The following is a 19,608-nucleotide window of genomic DNA, read 5'->3' as shown; positions in this document are numbered from 1 at the left end:
TGTTTACAAATCTGAGCAAGATAAAACAACGATGCAAGTCAATAAAATTAAAAAAATAAATAAATAAATAAAAAATCAGTGCAAACAAGGCCAATACTTCTGGTATTTTAATGAACAAACGGAAATAAATTATTTTAAAATTATTAAACAACAATAATAATGATAAAATGTAATGTTTTGGAGAACACAGGAAAAAAACAAGGAAAATTTTTTTTTTTTTTTAAATTAAATTAAATAATTATGTACAACAATTCTTTTAATAGTTCGTTTATTATACAAGACAGTTCTCCTTTAAGACAAAACGAAAGTAAAATGTGCCACACCACAGACTGACTACACGTGTGCCTTTGACAGACTTTCAAATTTCACATTTTTTTACCCTGTCGTGTATTTTTTGTCTGCTCGGGTACTTTACATGTATAACAGTACCAGTACCAAGGATTGTTTTGGATTGGATTGGTTTTCGATATTCGACATTTTGCAGCACAACAGCTTGTCTGTGTTAAGAATTTGCCAACAACAGTGATTTCCATTGCGGAATTAACGTTAGTCACAGAATTCAGAAAAGTCAAAAGAGCAAAATAGATTTAGCTGGTAAGTGTGTTTCACTCTGATTTTTAAAAAAATTTTTAATTTTTTTTTTTTTTAATTGTGGCAAATTAATTATACTAGTTATAAGAAAAAGTGTGGTTATTGTTAGGCCTCAATTTTTCGTCATAGAAACTTGACATTCTTCGACACTTTCCCCGTGTAGCATATTCTTTTGGGAGTTTTCAGATAGCAATATTTGTGTGAATAAAATTAGATTTTTAATATTTTCTTATAACTGTGCCTACTCAAAATGAAGTGTAGTTTACAGCCTACAGTAGGCCTACTACCTTGTTACCTTGTAAGTCATTATTTACAAACGCAGTTTTAAATTACTTTTGCATTTCATAGCTCTCAGTTGGTTGCACTAACAGTTGTAGTAACAAACTGATTCTGCACTGAATAACTAAATAAATATATAAGAACTGAAAGTTCTTAAAATTGATTACGTTTCTCTGAAATTTCAGTGTCCGTAGACCCCCTTTTTGTTAAGACCATAATCTGTATGCTTTGAAATGATGTATTGCAATTCACTTTGAGTTTAACATGTTTACATATAAAACCAATGTGTTTACAATACTTTTACTGGATTTTCAGAACCTTTGTTTGAGTTTGTTTTACAAATAGACTCTCTTATTTGTTTCATGTTTGTATCTCATGTATTAAAATAGCTGCTTGTTATCATTGTGTGCTGTGTACGACCATCCATTATTATGTGGCACCCACTAGGGTCCACAAAAAGAAGAGAAAGAAACAAATCTGTCACATAAGACAACAAATAGTAGAAAAATACATAATTCTTTATTAAGCAGGACCATAAAATTGTTCAGGACATCAACCCTGGGCAAAATCAAATAACAGGGGTAGCAGCTTCTCAAATTGACCAACCAAAAGAGAAAAATAAAAGTAACTGAGCTACCTATACAGGGGACACTTTACTGCAAACTCACCCCCATAAACCCCTCAATAAATACAGGATTATGTGAAACCCGTTCACAATTAGTAAATCACACAAGTCAACCCACAAAACCTGTTAGAGCTTCGTTAACTTTTACTCTCGGTTCTCCACCAACAACGGTGGGAAGCTACCCCAGCTGTAACCAAGGGTGAGAGAGCCCCTTATAGTAAACAAATAAAAATTAAAGGGGGGAAAAAAAGAGAAAACAATTCCACTAGCCAGCTACTAAACCAAATACACTTAACAAAACCAAACCACACTAAGCTGGCTAGAAAATAAACTTACAATCAAAAGCAGGGAGCAGTCATAGTTTCACAGTTATGTCAAAAACAAAAGAAAATACACACAAGTGAACAGCGACTAGCCATCAACATCCAACAACCTATAACAAAGTAGGTTATTTTTTTCATGAGTATCACAGTCACGTCAAATTAACAAAACAAAAGAACAAAACAAAAAAACTAAATTATAGGGGTGTTACGGTACACAAAACTCATGGTTCGATACGTACCTTGGTTTTGAAGTCACGGTTCGGTATGGGTTCGGTACAGCAGGTGGGGAGAAAACTAAACATAAAATTGCTTTTTTTATTATTAAACAGTGGTTGAACAAATTGTGTTTTTGTCTTTAGATATATTAAATTAAATTATACCTAAAGTTTCATAAGGAAAAAAAATTATCTTTGCTGATGCTATAAACTATGTAAGGAGCCCTTCTTTGAACATTATGCTACTATAATATTAAAAGTTAACAACTGAGCCCAAAATATTAGCCTAAATTCAATCGCTTTTTATTTTTAGATATAATAATCAACACTCAAACAACAAATTGTATGCAAACGTATAAGCTGCACATAAGGCAGTTTTTGCATTAACTTCTAAATCTAATTATAAAATTAAGTTTTACTCCAATTCGTTGTTGAAATATAATCATTTATACACAGTGGCTGTCATTTTCATGACAGTTTATTTAAACTTAGGCTACATTAAATAATCAAGACATCACTAACAGGTTAAGTAAAATATAATGAATATATGGGCTAATACAGTGCATATATTAAGCGAAAGAGTTCATTTCTCTGGCGAACTAACAAGCTGTGGACACTGAATGGCTTTTCTGAGGTACACATGTGCACCGAACCAAAATCCCTGTACCGGAACGGTTCGGTACAAATAGGTGTACTGTTACACCCCTATAAACTTATAATAAACTTACCCTAGAAGGCCACAACCCAAAACATACATGATCCTGAATTTATTCCATCAGGCAAACATTCTAAAACATAATAAAATAACCATATTACCATCATTACAAATTCATACCAATGTGATGCATTGATGGACACAAATATCCCCAATTAAAGTAAAAATACCTGCGATCTATAATGGGGCTAGTGAATAAATGAACACCATAAAAAAACACACAAAAAAAAACAAAAACAAAAAAAACAGCATCTATAGTGATGTTACACCAAAATACACCCTTTTAAAACACGAGAGTGCGAATTCCCTCCCATACACAAACAAAACTTCATTGGGACAAATGCAGTCATAAAATAAGCAATACACACTTGCTTTACCAGCAAGGAGAAAAACGCAATACATGCTTACCTTCCCTTGAAATAGAAGTACACATCGGGACACCCAGTCCCACAGAAGTACTAGCCAAACGGCTACCTGATGCTACAAGGACCTTTCCATTTCACCTGTCCTTTAAATTGAGCCGCCCTATCAGCGATTTATACTGTGATTGCGAGTCGCTTTACAATCCCCATGTCTTCTCTCTGATCCTGAAAGTTTGAGATCAAATGAAACAACTACTCTATAGAAGCTTAATACTCTGGCATTATTGTCATAAAGACTCTGAGTTTTCACATAAGTTTTGGCCCTCTAGAAGTTGAACATTGTTCTCCTTGGATGAATCTGAAGGTTTAAGGCATGCTTGTTTAGCCATGGTTAGAGGTGATCATTTTATCAGAGAGAATGTTACTAACAACGTTTATACCCACCCCTCCCTGAAAAATGAAAAGGATGAATATGCTTTCACCTTCCACCTACAGTAGCCAGATATTTTTTCATTTCTTTTTTTATTAACACTTCGCAAGATCTGTGAAATATGTCCCGACATCTCTAATAAATAAATCATTATTGTAGGCCACAGTGATTTGCAGAGATTATCAGTTTTGTCAACAAATAATCCAAAACAGATCTGCACACTGTGTTCTCCCTTCATTTAGAAAAATTTACAGTGATCAGCGTAAATGAGTACACCCCCTTTGAAAAGTAACATTTTAAACAATATCTCAATGAACACAAAAACAATTTCCAAAATGTTGATAAGACTAAGTTTAATATAACATCTGTTTAACTTATAACATGAAAGTAAGGTTAATAATATAACTTAGATTACACATTTTTCAGTTTTACTCAAATTTGGGTGATGCAAAAATGAGTACACCCCACAACAAAAACTACTACATCTAGTACTTTGTATGGTCTCCGTGATTTTTAATGACAGCACCAAGTCTTCTAGGCATGGAATGAACAAGTTGGCGACATTTTGCAACATCTATCTTTTTTCATTCTTCAAGAATGACCTCTTTTAGAGAGGATGGAGAGTGATGCTCAACTTGTCTCTTCAGAATTCCCCATAGGTGTTCTGTTGGGTTCAGATCAGGAGCCATTGAATCACTTTCACCCTGTTCTTCTTCAGAAATCCAACAGTGGCCTTAGATGTGTGTTTAGGATCATTGTCATGTTGGAAAAGTGCACAACGATCAAGGGCACGAAGTGATGGTAGCATCTTCTTTCAGTATAGAGCAGTACATCTGTGAATTCATGATGCCATCAATGAAATGCAGCTCCCCGACACCAGCAGCACTCATGCAGCCCCACATAAGGACACTGCCATCACCATGTTTCACTGTAGGCACCATGCATTTTTCTTTGTATTCCTCACCTTTGCGACGCCATACAGTTCCCTTTCATGGGAACATCGACGCTGTGTTGAATCGCATTGGGATCACTTCTGCGTGATTACGTCTTGAAGCACTCGTGAAATCGAACCAATAGTGTTACGGGACATCAGAGCAGGTGACGTCACGGACCAGGAAACTATAAAGCACCCCTGAGAACAAAGAACGCCAGCTTCTGTGTCTTCAGCAGCGCTCTGTGTTTTCGTGAGTCTTATTTGGTGTTGTCTGTCCGCTACACATACAGCAAACAAAAATATCTCTTCGTCCGAGGACAAGAGTATTTTTCGTTGTCACCAAGCATATATATCACATATATGTATATATATATATATATATATATATATGAAGTATCAGCAGAGATTGAGTCAACTAGATCATCCACTGTGAAGGCCTCATCGACACGACAGCCACGACACAGTTCCTCAACAACCGTCCATACCGGCGTGATGAATACGATCCTCAATTGGATGGAACTGAAATAAATACTTTTAATGTTGCGATCCTATTGGACTTATGATAGCAACCTGAATTGTAACAAAGCACTGTTGGCCAGAGGAGAACTGGCACCCCGACTAAGCCTGGTTTCTCCCAAGGTTTTTTTTCTCCATTTTAACACTCTTGAGGGAGCTGTCTGTGTGCACTGTGAAAAACTAATGCTCCGTACACTCCGTTCACGCCGGGCGTTCTTCGACAAAGAGAAAGAAGGCGCCGCGGCGAGTGTTCCCCAGGGATCGGTTCCCGCTGCTGCTGAGGCACAGCGACAGCTTCATTCCTGGGGTTCACAAATGGATCTGGTGGAGGGGTTAGAGATGGGCCCAGCCTTATCTCGGCCCTCACCTGCCAGACCCGGTGTCTGTCCTCTGATTGTGGAAGCACGCGCTGCGGTTTCTTCCCCCAGGAGAGAGGCACCGGCGCTTCATCTATCCAGCTCTGAGGAGTTGGATATGATGAGCGTCGAGGCTGGAGAAGAGGTCTCGCCATCCTCATCTCCAGCATATGAGGAGCTGTTGGAGGTTGTGACATGGGCGGTGGCTAAATTAAATATAGACTGGCCAGCCGAAAGACCTGAAGCACGGCAGAAAAGCAAGTTAGATGAGCGCTTTCTGCCCGCCCGGTCACAGCCTCAGCGTCGGGGATTGCCTTTCTTCCCCGATCTCCACACCGAGGTGTGGAGATCGTGGCAGAAGCCGGCTCAATATAGAGTTTACAGCCCCCAGACATCGATATATTCTAACATTATGGGGCTGAAACAACATGGTTATGGGACGATGCCCAGGTCGAAGAGACGCTTGCGGGCTATCTCTCGCCCGACTCTGCGTCGTCCCTTAAATCCCTGACGCTGCCCACCAGGCCGTTACGAACAACATCAGCCCTGGTGGGCAAAGCATATGCCTCAGCAGCTCAGGCTGCAGCCTGTTTACATACAATGTCAATCCTGCAAGCCTATCAGGCCGACCTGCTGGGGGAGATCGATGAGAGCGGTGAGGCGAGTTTTGAGACAATACAAGAGCTGTGAAAAGCCACCGATCTAGCTCTCCGGGCCACCAAGGAGACGGCAAAAACAATCGGCCGTTCTATGGCAGCCCTGGTGGCCACAGAGAGGCACTTATGGTTAAATCTCTCTGACATCAGAGAGAGAGATAAAAGCGTGCTGCTAGATTCGCCATTGTCTCCCCTGGGCCTCTTCGGCGATTCAGTCACCTCGGTCGTCGAGAGGTTCCAGGAGGCCAAAAAACAGTCAGCAGCCTTTCAAAAGTTCCTCCCTTGCCGCTCTCTCCCCGCCGAGGCTGCTGAGCGGGAGCAGCTTCGGCCATCTACCAGCTCCTCATCTGCGCATATAGCACAGCAAAAACAAGTGTCGCCACCCGTGCTCCCCCGCAAAGATCTTGGGGACCGGGGCGGGCGACACAGTCAAAGCCTTCCAAGGGTAAGACAGATCTGCGGACTGTCATTATTGCGAGGAAGGCTTCGAAGAAGTCTCCTCTTTAATACAGGACCCTCTCCGGAGTCTATAAAATTAACCCCTCTTCGGTGTCCTCAGGGGGCTGTTCTGCCAACCCTGCCACCTCGCATGCTTCAGGGTGCAGCGGTCCCCTCCGACCCTCCGAGGAGGGCCGGCCAGCATTTGATCCGGCTGCTCCCTGCCGGTGCGCCGCTTCAGGGCGCCGAGTCAGATGCTCAAATAACACCAGAGGCCAGTCTCGAGAGACTGGTTCCCTTAGTAGAATTTCTAGAAGAATAGAAACGTCTTCCCAACATTTCTCGATGGGTGCTGCTCACGATAGAAAAGGGTTACAAAATACAGTTCGGGTTCCTGCCCCAGTTCAAGGGGGTCCTTCCTACAGTGGTGGACCCCGAGCAGTCTCTGGTTATGGAACAAGAAGTTATGACACTCTTGCAAAAAGGAGCTATAGAAAGGGTTCCTCCTCCCAGCAAGCAGTCAGGGTTTTACAGCTGTTACTTCATCGTTCCGAAGAAGGATGGAGGGTTGCGTCCTATTCTAGATTTACGCATGTTAAATCGTTCAGTGCAAAAGCTCAAGTTCAAGATGCCTACACTCAAACAGATCACCACACAGATCAGGTCCGAGGACTGGTTTGTGACAATAGATCTGAACGACGCTTACTTCCATTTGTCAATCCATCCTTCGCACTGGAAGTTCCTCAGGTTTGCTTTCGGGGGCGAAGCATACCAATACAAGGTTCTTGCATTTGGCCTGTCTCTTTCACCCCGCACCTTCACGAAGTGCGTGGATGCAGCTCTGGCTCCCCTGAGACTCCAGGGCATCCGCGTGCTAAATTATATCGACGATTGGTTGATTCTAGCTCAATCAGAGCATCAAGCAGTTCAACATCGAGATGTTGTTCTGTCACAAATGAGAAGGTTAGGGCTGAGACTCAACGCCAAGAAGAGCATACTTCTTCCAGCACAAACTACCAACTATCTAGGGGTAGTCTGGGATTCCACCACGATGCAGGCACGTCTGTCTCCTGCTCGGGTGAATTCCATTCTCTCAGGCGTGAAAGGGGTGAAATTAGGCCAGTCACTCACTGGAAAACAGTTTCAGAGATTGTTGGGTCTGATGGCAGCTGCGTCCAACGTGATACCTTTTGGCCTGCTGCACATGAGACCCTTACAGTGGTGGCTCAGGACCAAGGGGTTTTCCCGAGGTGGTGGAGCTCGTTTGGAAGAATTTCGGTCACGCAGAAGTCAATCTATTTGCCTCGAAAGAGACCTCTCATTGCCCGTTGTGGTATTCCTTGACCCATCCAGCCCCGGGGTCCGTCTCATACTAATAGCCCCGTTCTGGCCGACCCGAATATGGTTCTTGGACCTAGTGTCCCTATTAGAAGGCTCCCCCATGGAGATTCCAGTCAGGCAGGACCTCCTGTCTCAAGCGGACGGCATGATAATTCACCCCCGCCCAGAGTTGTGGAAACTGTGGGCTTGGCCTCTGAGGGGGCCGAGCTCATAGAATCCGGTCTCTCAACTGAGGTTGTGGAGACCATACTCCACTCCAGAGCTCCGTCCACGAGAAAACTTTACGCATATAAGTGGAAGCTGTTTGCTACTTGGTGTAGTCGATCTCAGGTGGACCCGTTCCACTCATCCATCAGTCATGTACTGCAATTTCTCCAAGAAAAATTCTCAGATGGTCTATCTCCTTCTACATTGAAGGTTTATATTGCAGCTATTTCCGCTTATCATGCTCCTTTGGGGGATGTTTCTGTGGGAAAGAACCCCCTAGTTATACGTTTTCTCCATGGTACCCAGAGGCTGAGGCCTGCTGTGCGTGCAAGAACTCCGTCCTGGGACTTGGCCATTGTTTTGGAAGGGTTGGCTGTGGCTCCCTTTGAACATTTAGAGGAAGTATCTGAAAAGTTCCTCACTTTGAAAACCGTATTTCTGTTGGCTATATCATCTCTCAAAAGAATTGGAGATCTACAAGCACTCTCTGTTGCTCCTTCATGTTTGGAATTTGCGCCTGGAATGGTCAAGGCTTTCCTGCATCATAGAACTGGCTATATACCCAAGGTCCCCACCAATGTCCCAGGGCCCATTGTTCTGCAGGCCTTTTGTCCTCCACCCTTCACAAATCCGGATCAGGAGAAACTAAATCTGCTGTGCCCAGTGAGGGCTACGTCCACAGAGCTGCCCTGTGGCGAAAGACTGATCAGTTATTTGTCTGTTACGGGTCCCCTAAGAAAGGGGGCCCAGCGTCTAAGCAGAGAATGAGCAAGTGGGTGGTCGAGGCCATCTCTCTTGCCTATGAGTCATCCGGGCGGCCTTCACCTTTGGCTGTCCGGGCACACTCCACCAGGGGTATGGCTGCTTCAAAAGCTTTGTTCTCGGGAGTTCCCATCAACGAGATCTGTGATGCGGCTGGGTGGTCATCTCAGCACACCTTTATTAGGTTTTACAACCTTGATTTGGGCTCCACTCCGGGGTCCGCGGTGCTCTCGTCCCAAAGATAACGGACAGGCACTTGGTCTTATGGCCTAGTTGGGATAGGGTTCCCAATGCGATTCAATGCAGCGTCGATGTTCCCATGAAAGGGAACGTCTCGAGTTACGTTTGTAACCCTGGTTCCCTGAATAGGGAACGAGACACTGCGTTGCTTAGTCATACTCCCTGCGCGCCTGTGAGCATCTGCTTCATCCATATCAGAAGCTGGCGTTCTTTGTTCTCAGGGGTGCTTTATAGTTTCCTGGTCTGTGACGTTACCCGCTCTGACGTCCCGTCACACTATTGGTTCGATTTCACGAGTGCTTCAAGATGTAATCACGCAGAAGTGATCCCAATGCGATTCAACGCAGCGTCTCGTTCCCTATTCAGGGAACCAGGGTTACAAACGTAACCCGAGACGTTTTGAAGCCATCAGTTCCAAAAACATTTATCTTGGTCTCATCATTCCAGAGTATAGAGTCCCAGCTGTCTTCATCTTTGTCAACATAGGCCCTGGCAAACTCTAGGTGGGCTTTTTTGTGCCTGGGCTTTAGGAGAGGCTTCTTTCGTGGATGGCACCCATGCATGCCATTCCTCTACAGTGTACGCCGTATTGTGTCACGGGAATTAGTCACCCTAGTTTGGCTTTCTACTTCTTTAGATAACTGCAGTGAACTTGCATGCTGATTTTCTTAAACCCTTCTCATCAGAAGACGCTCCTGTCGAGTTGTTAACTTCCGTGGACGACCTGGACGTCTCTGTGAGATGGTTGCAGTTCCATCTTTTTTAAATTTTTGTACCACTTTTGCTACAGTATTCTGACTGATAAGTAAAGCTTTGCTGATCTTGTAGCCTTCACCTTTCTGGTGTAAAGAAATTATTTTCTTTCTCAGGACATTTCTTGTGACATTTCTCTTCCATGTGGTGCCATTGCTGACAGCATGAAATGGGAAGGGGTTTTAACACCCTTTTATAGTCAACTGTCTGCTGGACACCTGTGTAATGAATAATTACACTCACCTGTGGTTGAATTCTTGTTAAATTGACATTTGTAGTCTAAAATTTAGCTTTGCTCCACAGACTTTCAGTGGGGTGTACTCATTTTTGCATCACCCTAATTTGAGTAAAACTGAAAATTTTGTTCTCTGAGTTATATTATTAAACTTACTTTCATGTTATAAGTTAAACAGATGTTTTATAAAACATAGTCTTGTCAACATTTTGAAAATTGTTTTTGTGTTCATTGAGATATTGTTTAAAATGTTACTTTTCAAAGGGGGTGTACTCATTTTTGCTGAGCACTGTAAAAGTTGCAACGTTTCGGTCAAAGACCTTCGTCAGGCACACACATACATACAAAGGCAACAGCTCAATAAGTAGGCTACTCAGAAACCATAGTTCCAATTGGTTACAGCTGTTAGCAATCAAGGTCAATCATGTGAACAGCTATAGCATACCACAATTAAAACAAGACAACCACGTTGCAACCAACATTTAAATAAAGATACAATATCTAAAAACATTAAAAAATCCCCAAACAACCTTAAGACAACACCCAATCCTTCTATTTTTATAATTTACAATTACTAGTCCTAGAAGCAACCAATACATAGCTATACAACACACATAATCAGGTACAAATAGGGCTGTGTTAACAACATTCACATTTCCGTACAAAAAAATACCAATTAGAAAGAGTTTTTGAATTTTGTAAAATAAAAATAAACAAAATTTTACATGGTGTAGCTTTAAAGACAAAGGCTAGCTTATGAATAGATGTTTTTTAGTACATGTAGAAGATTTCTAGAACCTTCAATTCCAATAATATTTATGTTTGCATTTAATGGACTTAACATGTTATTTCAACTTTTACAACACTTTTGTCTCCATGTACCAAAGGGCAAGACCAAATGAGGCACCATCTCCAGCACTCTCATTCCTGTCTGTGATCAGTCAATAGATAGACCCATTGCATTCAACAATGCAGCACAAAGTTACATGAGAGAGAAGTATGAAAATTTACATTGTTAGGAGGAGGTTGAAGATATTGTGCTTATTGTATAATAAAGAAAACAATTTATTAGCTACAAAACTGCTTGTTTGGAATTGCATATCTCTTGTGAATTGTTAAACTGGTTTTTTTTCTCCTTTTGCTTTCTAGGCTGTTAGATTCTGTAATGATTAATAATAATCTTGCATTGTTCTCTATGTACCAAAGGGCGAGAACAGATGAAGCACCATCTCCAGTACTCTCACTCCTGTCTGTAAAGAGTGATCAGCCAATGGATAGACCAATTGCATTCAACAATGCAGCACAACATTACATGGGAGAGAAGTATGAGAATTTAAATTGTCAGGAAGTTGAAGATATTGGGCCTCATTTATCAATCTAACATAGAAACGAGCGCAGATCCAAGCGCAGAAATCATCTTACAAGAGGGTTCACGTGTGATTCATGCAACATTCTATTCTGTCAGTCCCATAGTATGACTGATCATATGTTGATAAATGTGGCACCTGAAAACAAGCGTCATTTAAATATCACGCCCCAGTTTACGACACGGAGAAACGTAAGCCGGCCATGAAGAGGAAGTAATCTCACGGAAAAAGAAACATCTTACTCCAAAAACACCCCTCAACCTCGTAATTGCAAACAATTACATTAATGTATATGAATATTAAATACCGGTAAATAAAATGAAACTTTTACAAACATTCTTAACTTGGCTATTCTAGTTCCCCTCCTCACTCCACAACAAATCCTTTAAATTTTACGGTATTCAGAACAGAGCAAGAATGAAAAATAAGAAGCTATAAAATTATATATTAACTTATACATTTAAAACACATATTAGGCTATAGTGGCATTAATTATAAACAACATACAATCATGGTGAAATTAATTTATTTAAAGCAAAACTGAAACGTCATTGGGCTCACATACCTCTCTCATTCGGCAAGAATCCAAACGTTGTATTTACAATGTAACATTTAACTGATAAACTTTTGTTCATTATATAATCAAGGCGTTGTACTTCACTCGTGCTCCAATATCCACATCAAAATATCATCCTTAACATTCGCAAAAACATGTTTGGTTGGGCGCTGACCAGCAAAGATTGTACTTCACGCTAACTCTAAATCTTACGTACATGAGCTGAGACCTGACGTGAGATTTGATCGTAGCCACCACCCATGTCCATATTGATAAATGCCAAGTTTTGCGTGGAAATGACCATATGTCCAGTATTGTGTTGTACGTTTGTTTTATAAATGAGGCCCATTGTGCTTATTGTATAATACAGAAAACAATTTATTAGCTACAAAACTGCTTGTTTGGCATTGCATATCTCTTGTGAATTGTTAAACTGGTTTTGTTTCTGCTTCTGCTTTCTTGGCTGTTAGAAGTAACGATTAATAATAATCTCGCATTGTTCTCCATGTACCAAAGGGCGAGATCAGATGAGGCACCATCTCCAACACTCTCACACCTGTCTGCAAAGAGTGATCAGTCAATGGATAGACCCATTGCATTCAACAATGCAGCACAAAGTTACATGGGAGAGAAGTATGAGAATTTAAACTTGTCAGGAGGTTGAAGATATTGTGCTTATTGTATGGTAAAGAAAACAGTTTATTAGCTACAAAACTGCTTGTTTGGAATTGGATAATTTTTGTGAATTTTTAAACTGGTTTTGTTTCTCCTTCTGCTTTCTAGGCTGTTAGAATCTGTAATGATTAATAATAATCTCGCATTGTTCTCCATGTACCAAAGGGCGAGACCAGATGAAGCACCATCTCCAGCACTCTCACACCTTTCTATGAAAAGTGACCAGTCAATGGATCAGCCAATTGCTTTCAGCAATAAAACACCTAGTTACACTGGGTATGAAAAGTATGCGGATTTACTCTTTTAAATGGTGTGTCTGTTGTTTGATAAAGAACAAACTATTTATTAGACATACAATTATCCTTTTCTTGCTTGTGTTGTATGTCTCTTTTACATTGTTAAACTTAAATTTTCTCCTCCTGACAGTCTAAGACCATCTGATGCACCATCTCCAGCAACTTCATACTTCTCTTTAAAAAGCAACCAATCATTGGATCGACCGATTGCATTCAAAGACAGAACTCAGCCTTACAGCGTTAATCGGTATGAGAATTTGCATTTTGCGTTTGATCAGCTTGTATTATGTTTGCCAAAATTTCATTATACTGATTTTGAAAAAAAAAAATTGCGTAACACACTCCCTTTAACTATTTAACTGTTTTATTTAATTCTTTGAAAATAAAGACTTACAAAAATATTTTTTAGCAGATTCACTCTAATAATTACATTTTCTTGTCACTCCTGACATTTTGCTACATGTATCCTCTAAGCAACGTGAAAAATTTTACTTTTTTTTTTTTTTCAAAATGTGAGTGTGATATAAGCAAAAATGTGAGCAAAGAGCATTCCTTCTATAATCACTGAAGCTGTTAATTTACAGAGTTGTACTATCGGTACTGCAGAAAGACTGGCATCATTGCGCTTTTACATTTTCAGCATCAACTTTGTACTGAATTTCCGGTACTTATGACAACACTGTAAGCTTGTGTGTGCATTCAAGGTCCTATTAACAAATCAAACAACTATGCTTTAACTCCTACAGTCTGAGACCAGATGAAGCACCATCTCCATCACCCTCACTCCTGTCTGTAAAGAGTGACCAATCAATGGATAGACCGATTGCATTCAACAGTGGAGCGCAAAGTTACATGAAGGAGAAGTATGAGAACTTACTCTGTCAGTCCAGGCCTGAAATATATTTTAGTCATGTTTTCTCTAAAAGAAGTACGACTGTGGTCATTTTATATGTTTTGTATGTCATTGTGATAGTTGTTTTATAACCTCATTTATACTCTCACAGTCTGAGACCACATGAAGCACCATCTCCAGCACTCTCACACCTTTCTATGAAAAGTGATCAGTCAATGGATCAGCCGATTGCGTTCATCAATGAACCCCCTAGTTACATTAGGTATGCAATGTATGATAATTTGCTCTGTTTTAAATGGTATGCTTGTTGCATGATAAAGAAAGAGAGAGAGAGAGAGAAAAAAAAAAAACAATTTATTAGACATACAACTATCCTTATCTTGCTTATGTTGTATGTCTCTTTTACATTGTTAAACTTACATTTTCCATCTCATCCTGACAGTCCAAGACCAGCTGATGCACCATCTCCTGCAACTTCATACTTCTCTTTAAAAAGCAACCAATCATTGGATCGACCGATTGCATTCAAAGACAGAACTCAGCCTTACAGTGTTAAACGGTATGAGAATTTGCATTCTTTGATCAGCTTGTAGTGTAGCTACAATGCCAAAACTTCAGTAGTCTGTCCAAATACCTGTAAAATTTCATGATTCTCTACCAATTTTAATTTTGAAAAAATAGTGTAACACTCTTTTTAACTGTTTAACTGTTTTATTTAACTATTTGAAAATAAAGAGCATTCCTTTTATAATCACTGAAGCTGTCAATTCCGAGTTGTACTATCAGTACTGAAGAAAGGCCGGCATCATTACATTTTTACATTTTCAGGGGATTAAAGTCAGCGTGCTTACTGTACTGTGCTTGTTTGCATAGCATATCTCTTGTGCATTCTTAAACTCATTTTGTCTCTCCTCCTGAAAGTTTAAAGCCAGATGAAGCTACATCTCCAGCACCTTCCCTCACATCTATTAAAATTGATCATTCAGTGGACCGACCGATTGCATTCAGACAGGAAGCACAGAATTACAGGGACAGAAGGTATGAGATTGTATGCTTGCTTTTGAGTATTTTAAAAAAGCTAGTAATGTTGAATTGATACAGATCTATTTTATTTATATCAGAAATTCCCAAAATCAAAAGTTGAGACTTAATGAAGAATTATTGTTATAATAGATCTCAGTTTTAGAAGTTAACTTGATGATGCTACACAATTTGCTCACTAAATTGCCCAAAGTTTAACTCTTTCCCTGCCAGTGTTTTTTAAAAGAGTTGCCAGTCAGCGCCAACATTTTTGATCATTTTCACAAAATTTTCATGTCCCCCAGAATATTTTGTTGTATGAATATCTGAACATACAATATGACAAAAGAAAGAACAGAGCCTATGCTTTAAAAAATATATTCTAGCTTCTTGCATTCTTTTTTTATCAACACTTGAATGTGGATAAGTTTCATCAAAAAATTTTTTTAATAAATAGCTGCACATTTTTGTCAAAGACATCAAAACAGATGATTCGCTGCTCTCTAGATTAGCTCTATACGGAGTACAAAGCACTGTGACTCCATGTTGCTTTAAGCACAACATTCTGCACGAGGGATGCACATATACTGTATGCTGTTTGTGCCACTTTGAATTGAAACCTTTAATATTATTGGAGTTTTTCACACTGAATGATTATTAAAAGCCTGTCTTGTCTGTCGTATCTATCATATCTTGTTACCCCATTAAAAAGCTGTGCAATACATTTAAAATAAATGTCTCATAATTTTATGTTATTTATTTTCTTATATATAATATGTTATATTTATATATATAAACAATTTATATTAGATTTAAATTTGTATATAAATCGTATAAATTGTTTAGATGTACAGTTGCAAGAAAAAGTATGTGAACCACTTGCAGAATCTGTGAAAATGTGAATAATTTTAACAAAATAAAGATGATAATACAAAATGCATGTTATTTTTTATTTAGTACTCTCCTGAGTAAGATATTTTACATAAAATATGTTTACATATAATCCACAAGACAAAAAAAATAGCTGAATTTATTAAAGTAACCCCATTTATAAGTATGTGAACCACTGATTCTTAATACTGTGTGTGGTTACCTGGATGATCTACGACTGTTTTTTTGTTTTGTGATGGTTCTTCATGAGGCTCTTGTTTGTTCTGAACAGTTAAACTGAGCTCTGTTCTTCAGAAAAATTCTTCAGTTTTCCACCATCTTTTGCATATTTGAACCCTTTACAGCAGTGACTGAATGATTTTGAGATCCATCTTTTCACACTGAGGACAATTGAGGGACTCAAACACAACTATTAAAAAAGGTGCAAACATTCACTGATGCTCCAGAAGGAAACATGATGCATTAATAGACAGGGGGTGAAAACATTTGGAATTTGAAGATCAAGGTAAATTGCATTTAATTTGTCTTCCAGGAAACATGAAAGTATCTTCTGTTGCTTCTGAAGGGCAGTACTAAATGAAAAAAATGTATATTTAAACAAAATAAAAAACATTTGGACATCTTCATCCTGTTCCAAAGTTTTCACCCCCGACTCTCAATGCTTTGTGTTTTCTTCTGGAGCATCAGTGAATGTTTGAACCTTTTTTAATAGTTGTGTTTGAGTCCCTCAATTGTCCTCAGTGTGAAAAGACGGATCTCAAAATCATACAGTCACTGCTGTAAAGGGTTGAAATATGCAAAAGATGGTGGAAAACTGAAGAATCTGCAGGACCTGGAGAATTTTTCTGAAGAACAGAGCTCAGTTTAACTGTTCAGAACAAACAAGAGACTCATGAAGAACCATCATAAATCAGACAAACAGTTGTAGATCATCCAGGTAACCACACACAGTATTAAGAATCAATGGTTCACATACTTATAAATGGGGTTATTTTAATAAATTCAGCTATTTTTTCGTCTTGTGGATTATATGTAAACATCTTTAATGTAAAATATCTTACTCAGGAGAGTACTAAATAAAAAATAACATGCATTTTGGTATTATCTCCTTTATTTTGTTAAAATTATTCACATTTTCACAGATTCTGCAAGTGGTTCACATACTTTTTCTGGCAACTGTATATATAAATCAAATATAAACCGTTTTTCATGAATGTATTTTATAAGAATACAAATAGTAATTTGCCATTTGTTTTTTCATTAACACTTTACCAGATTTAGCATGTTCACTTTTATTTTTCCCCACAAAATTATGTATTTCACTAAATGTTTAGATTTTATAAAATTACTGTGCACAATTATTTTTTTCTAGAAGTACTTCTTCTGCTGAATTATCCACTCACCTATAGTTTATAATATATTTTTTGTTGTAGATTGATTATATATTTTTATTAATTTGTTGTTTTTCTCTATAATGATGTAATGTGTATTTAGTGGATTGTGTTTAACACATGGAAGTTTGATCATCAGTTTCACACAGAGAGAGTTATAGATATTCTAATATCAATCATCGCTGTTATCAGATCAGTCTCTGTATTGGCCGATACTCGGAATTTAGAATATTGGAATTGGATCTGCATTTACAATGTTGTTCTAAAAGTGTCCCATTTTGTGATATCAAATTTTAGGCACTATACACTCTGAAAGTTTAGGCACAACAATCTCTTCTTGTTTTTACTTTTTTTTATAATACTGTGTTTACGATCATTGCATTACAGTTGAAAGTAATGAAATAACCAAAGATGTTCCCACAGCACACTTTCAGCCACTCTGCTGACAGAGGATCACTACAAGTGCCCAGTGTGCACAGAGGTCTTTAAGGATCCGGTTTCCATGCCGTGTGGACACAGTTACTGCAAACACTGCATTGAGATCTACTGGAGCAAACCAACTCAAGCTGGAGGTTACGCTTGTCCTCAGTGCAGAAAGAGGTTCAGAAGTCGTCCTGTATTGAGTGTAAATGTTGCTTTGTCTAAACTGATTGAGGAACTCCAGAAGGCAGGATTTAGTCCTGCTCTTCCTGCTCACTGTTATGCTGGACCTGAAGATGTGCCCTGTGATATCTGTGCTGAGATGAAGCTCAAAGCTGTTAAATCCTGTTTGACCTGCACTGTGTCCTATTGTGAGACCCACATCAGACAACACTACACAGTACCAGCACTGCAGAGACACAACCTGGTGGAGGTGATTGTAAAATTAAATACACATTTATGGCAGAATAAATAGCTGCAGGGTCTGCATATTTAAATTAAAAAATAATTGTGATTACATGCTAATTACTGCATTCTGTTTTGATCTCCTACATCAAAGTTTTCTATAATATATATATATATATATATATATATATATATATATATATATATATATATATATGATTGTAACCAGTCAGTCACAGAAGTGGTTGTTGAGTGCATGAATGCAATGACCAATCAGAGCATAATCTAACCAAAGTCCATAAGCCAAACAGTCATGACAAAGCATTCCTAATGACTGAGGTTCAAAAAGAAGCCACATGATACATGTCCATAGGCTTTGAGAAATCAAAACACCAGAGTTTTGTTAAATGCAAGCTGTATGACTATGTTTGTCCATGCAGTGTTTTGCAATCTTGCAAATGTTGGTATTATAATCAGACATTGATTATAACATTGAGAGTGTTTAAATATTTTTACTTAACAGGTGACCTTGGAGTTGTATTGACATACATTTTAAATGAATGTGTATTTTAGTTTTGTTATAACTTGATTTGCTAAGTATGTTTTATAAATTAGCTTAAACCACTGATGCTATTTTGTTTAGGCTATTATGTCAATGCCTGACAGTAAGGACATCAAGGAGATCAAAGAGCTTCAAGACAGAGTCATTGAAGAGGTAAATAAAGAAATCAGAGTGGTATATGCAGCACAAAGAGATATATGCAGCACACATACAAACATATTACTAGTTTTTTGACAATATTCAAACAACTTTTTCTTTTTGCTTAGATTTCAAAGGATGAAAAAAATGAAAATTTTCATCCAACTAAGTGCTTCTACAGTGGGTTTTCCTGTAATGGTATGACTGATACTCCTTACAAGCTTATTTACAGCAGGTCTTAGAAATATCACATAGGATTATTTTAGTGGAACTTGATTTAGATACCTTTACATTTGACATCCTTTCAACTGATAAATAGAAATAGCCTCTATTTGTAAGTAACTTTGAATGAAAGCATCTCCTAATTAGTAAATGTAGCTAAATAGTATAATTTGAAATGAAATGTGTTAACAGATATCACAATCTTGGCTCGACTCTATGACTTCACCTCAGATTAATCATTTTTTACAGCAAATATTATGATTTGCTTCTTATGTGGGAATCAGTGAATGGCTCCAGTGCCACAATTTGGAAATTACAGAAAACCTGCTATATTTTGGAAGTTTGTATCTGTTATTTTTTGTATATTATTATGAGTTTAAGCATATAGCTTGTAAAATATATCTGGGAAAGAGGGTGCATTGTTTACTATGCTATTTTGTAATCCAGTCAAAGAGTTGTACTGTAATATTTATATATCATGGTTCAAAATATGTTTTATTGTTTAATAATGTTTTTCAAGGGCTTTTCTAAAATAGCTGTCAATTAAATGTTATACTGTGTACATTTCCCCCAAAATCACTCACAGATTTGCCTATGGATGTAACTGAGATTGCGACGCTTGGACGTCCTTTGGATCTTGGAATGTTGTATGACTGTCGCAATGATTCATTTACTTCAGGTTGGTCTAACCTTCTCATTTACTCTTCTCATTTTCTCTGTTATCTGTACATTCATGTTATTTTCCCTTTTCCAAAAAATGTTTTCTGGAAAAATGCTAATTGTAAAAGCTAATAATAATGTGTACTATTTAAATTTGCTAACTAAAAGTGCTAT

General features: G+C 38.4%; 1 protein-coding gene across 14 annotated transcripts in view; it reads left to right on the top strand.

The window, feature by feature from the left end:
- Nucleotides 1-313: 313 nt before the first annotated feature.
- The window catches only part of LOC127496079 (protein NLRC5-like), an 87,177-nt gene continuing 67,882 nt past the window's right edge, over nt 314-19,608 (top strand). For all 14 annotated transcript variants that reach the window (XR_007925239.1, XR_007925238.1, XR_007925237.1 and 11 more), the window contains exons 1-14: nt 314-594; nt 10,866-10,975; nt 11,185-11,301; nt 12,418-12,534; nt 12,742-12,861; nt 13,003-13,119; nt 13,619-13,735; nt 13,877-13,987; nt 14,168-14,284; nt 14,647-14,763; nt 17,451-17,880; nt 18,496-18,567; nt 18,681-18,750; nt 19,361-19,453. Coding sequence is in view for 9 of the 14 variants with exons in the window: in XM_051863691.1 (XP_051719651.1) it covers nt 10,965-10,975; nt 11,185-11,301; nt 12,418-12,534; nt 12,742-12,861; nt 13,003-13,119; nt 13,619-13,735; nt 13,877-13,987; nt 14,168-14,284; nt 14,647-14,763; nt 17,451-17,880; nt 18,496-18,567; nt 18,681-18,750; nt 19,361-19,453 (1,609 nt within the window). In the remaining 5 variants the exon portion in view is untranslated. The remainder of the gene's footprint in view (nt 595-10,865; nt 10,976-11,184; nt 11,302-12,417; nt 12,535-12,741; nt 12,862-13,002; nt 13,120-13,618; nt 13,736-13,876; nt 13,988-14,167; nt 14,285-14,646; nt 14,764-17,450; nt 17,881-18,495; nt 18,568-18,680; nt 18,751-19,360; nt 19,454-19,608) is intronic.

This window comes from Ctenopharyngodon idella, chromosome 15, assembly GCF_019924925.1.
Source record: "Ctenopharyngodon idella isolate HZGC_01 chromosome 15, HZGC01, whole genome shotgun sequence".
NCBI lineage: Eukaryota > Metazoa > Chordata > Actinopteri > Cypriniformes > Xenocyprididae > Ctenopharyngodon > Ctenopharyngodon idella.
Note: the sequence above shows the minus strand (reverse complement) of the source record. Positions and strands in the feature narration are given on the sequence as shown.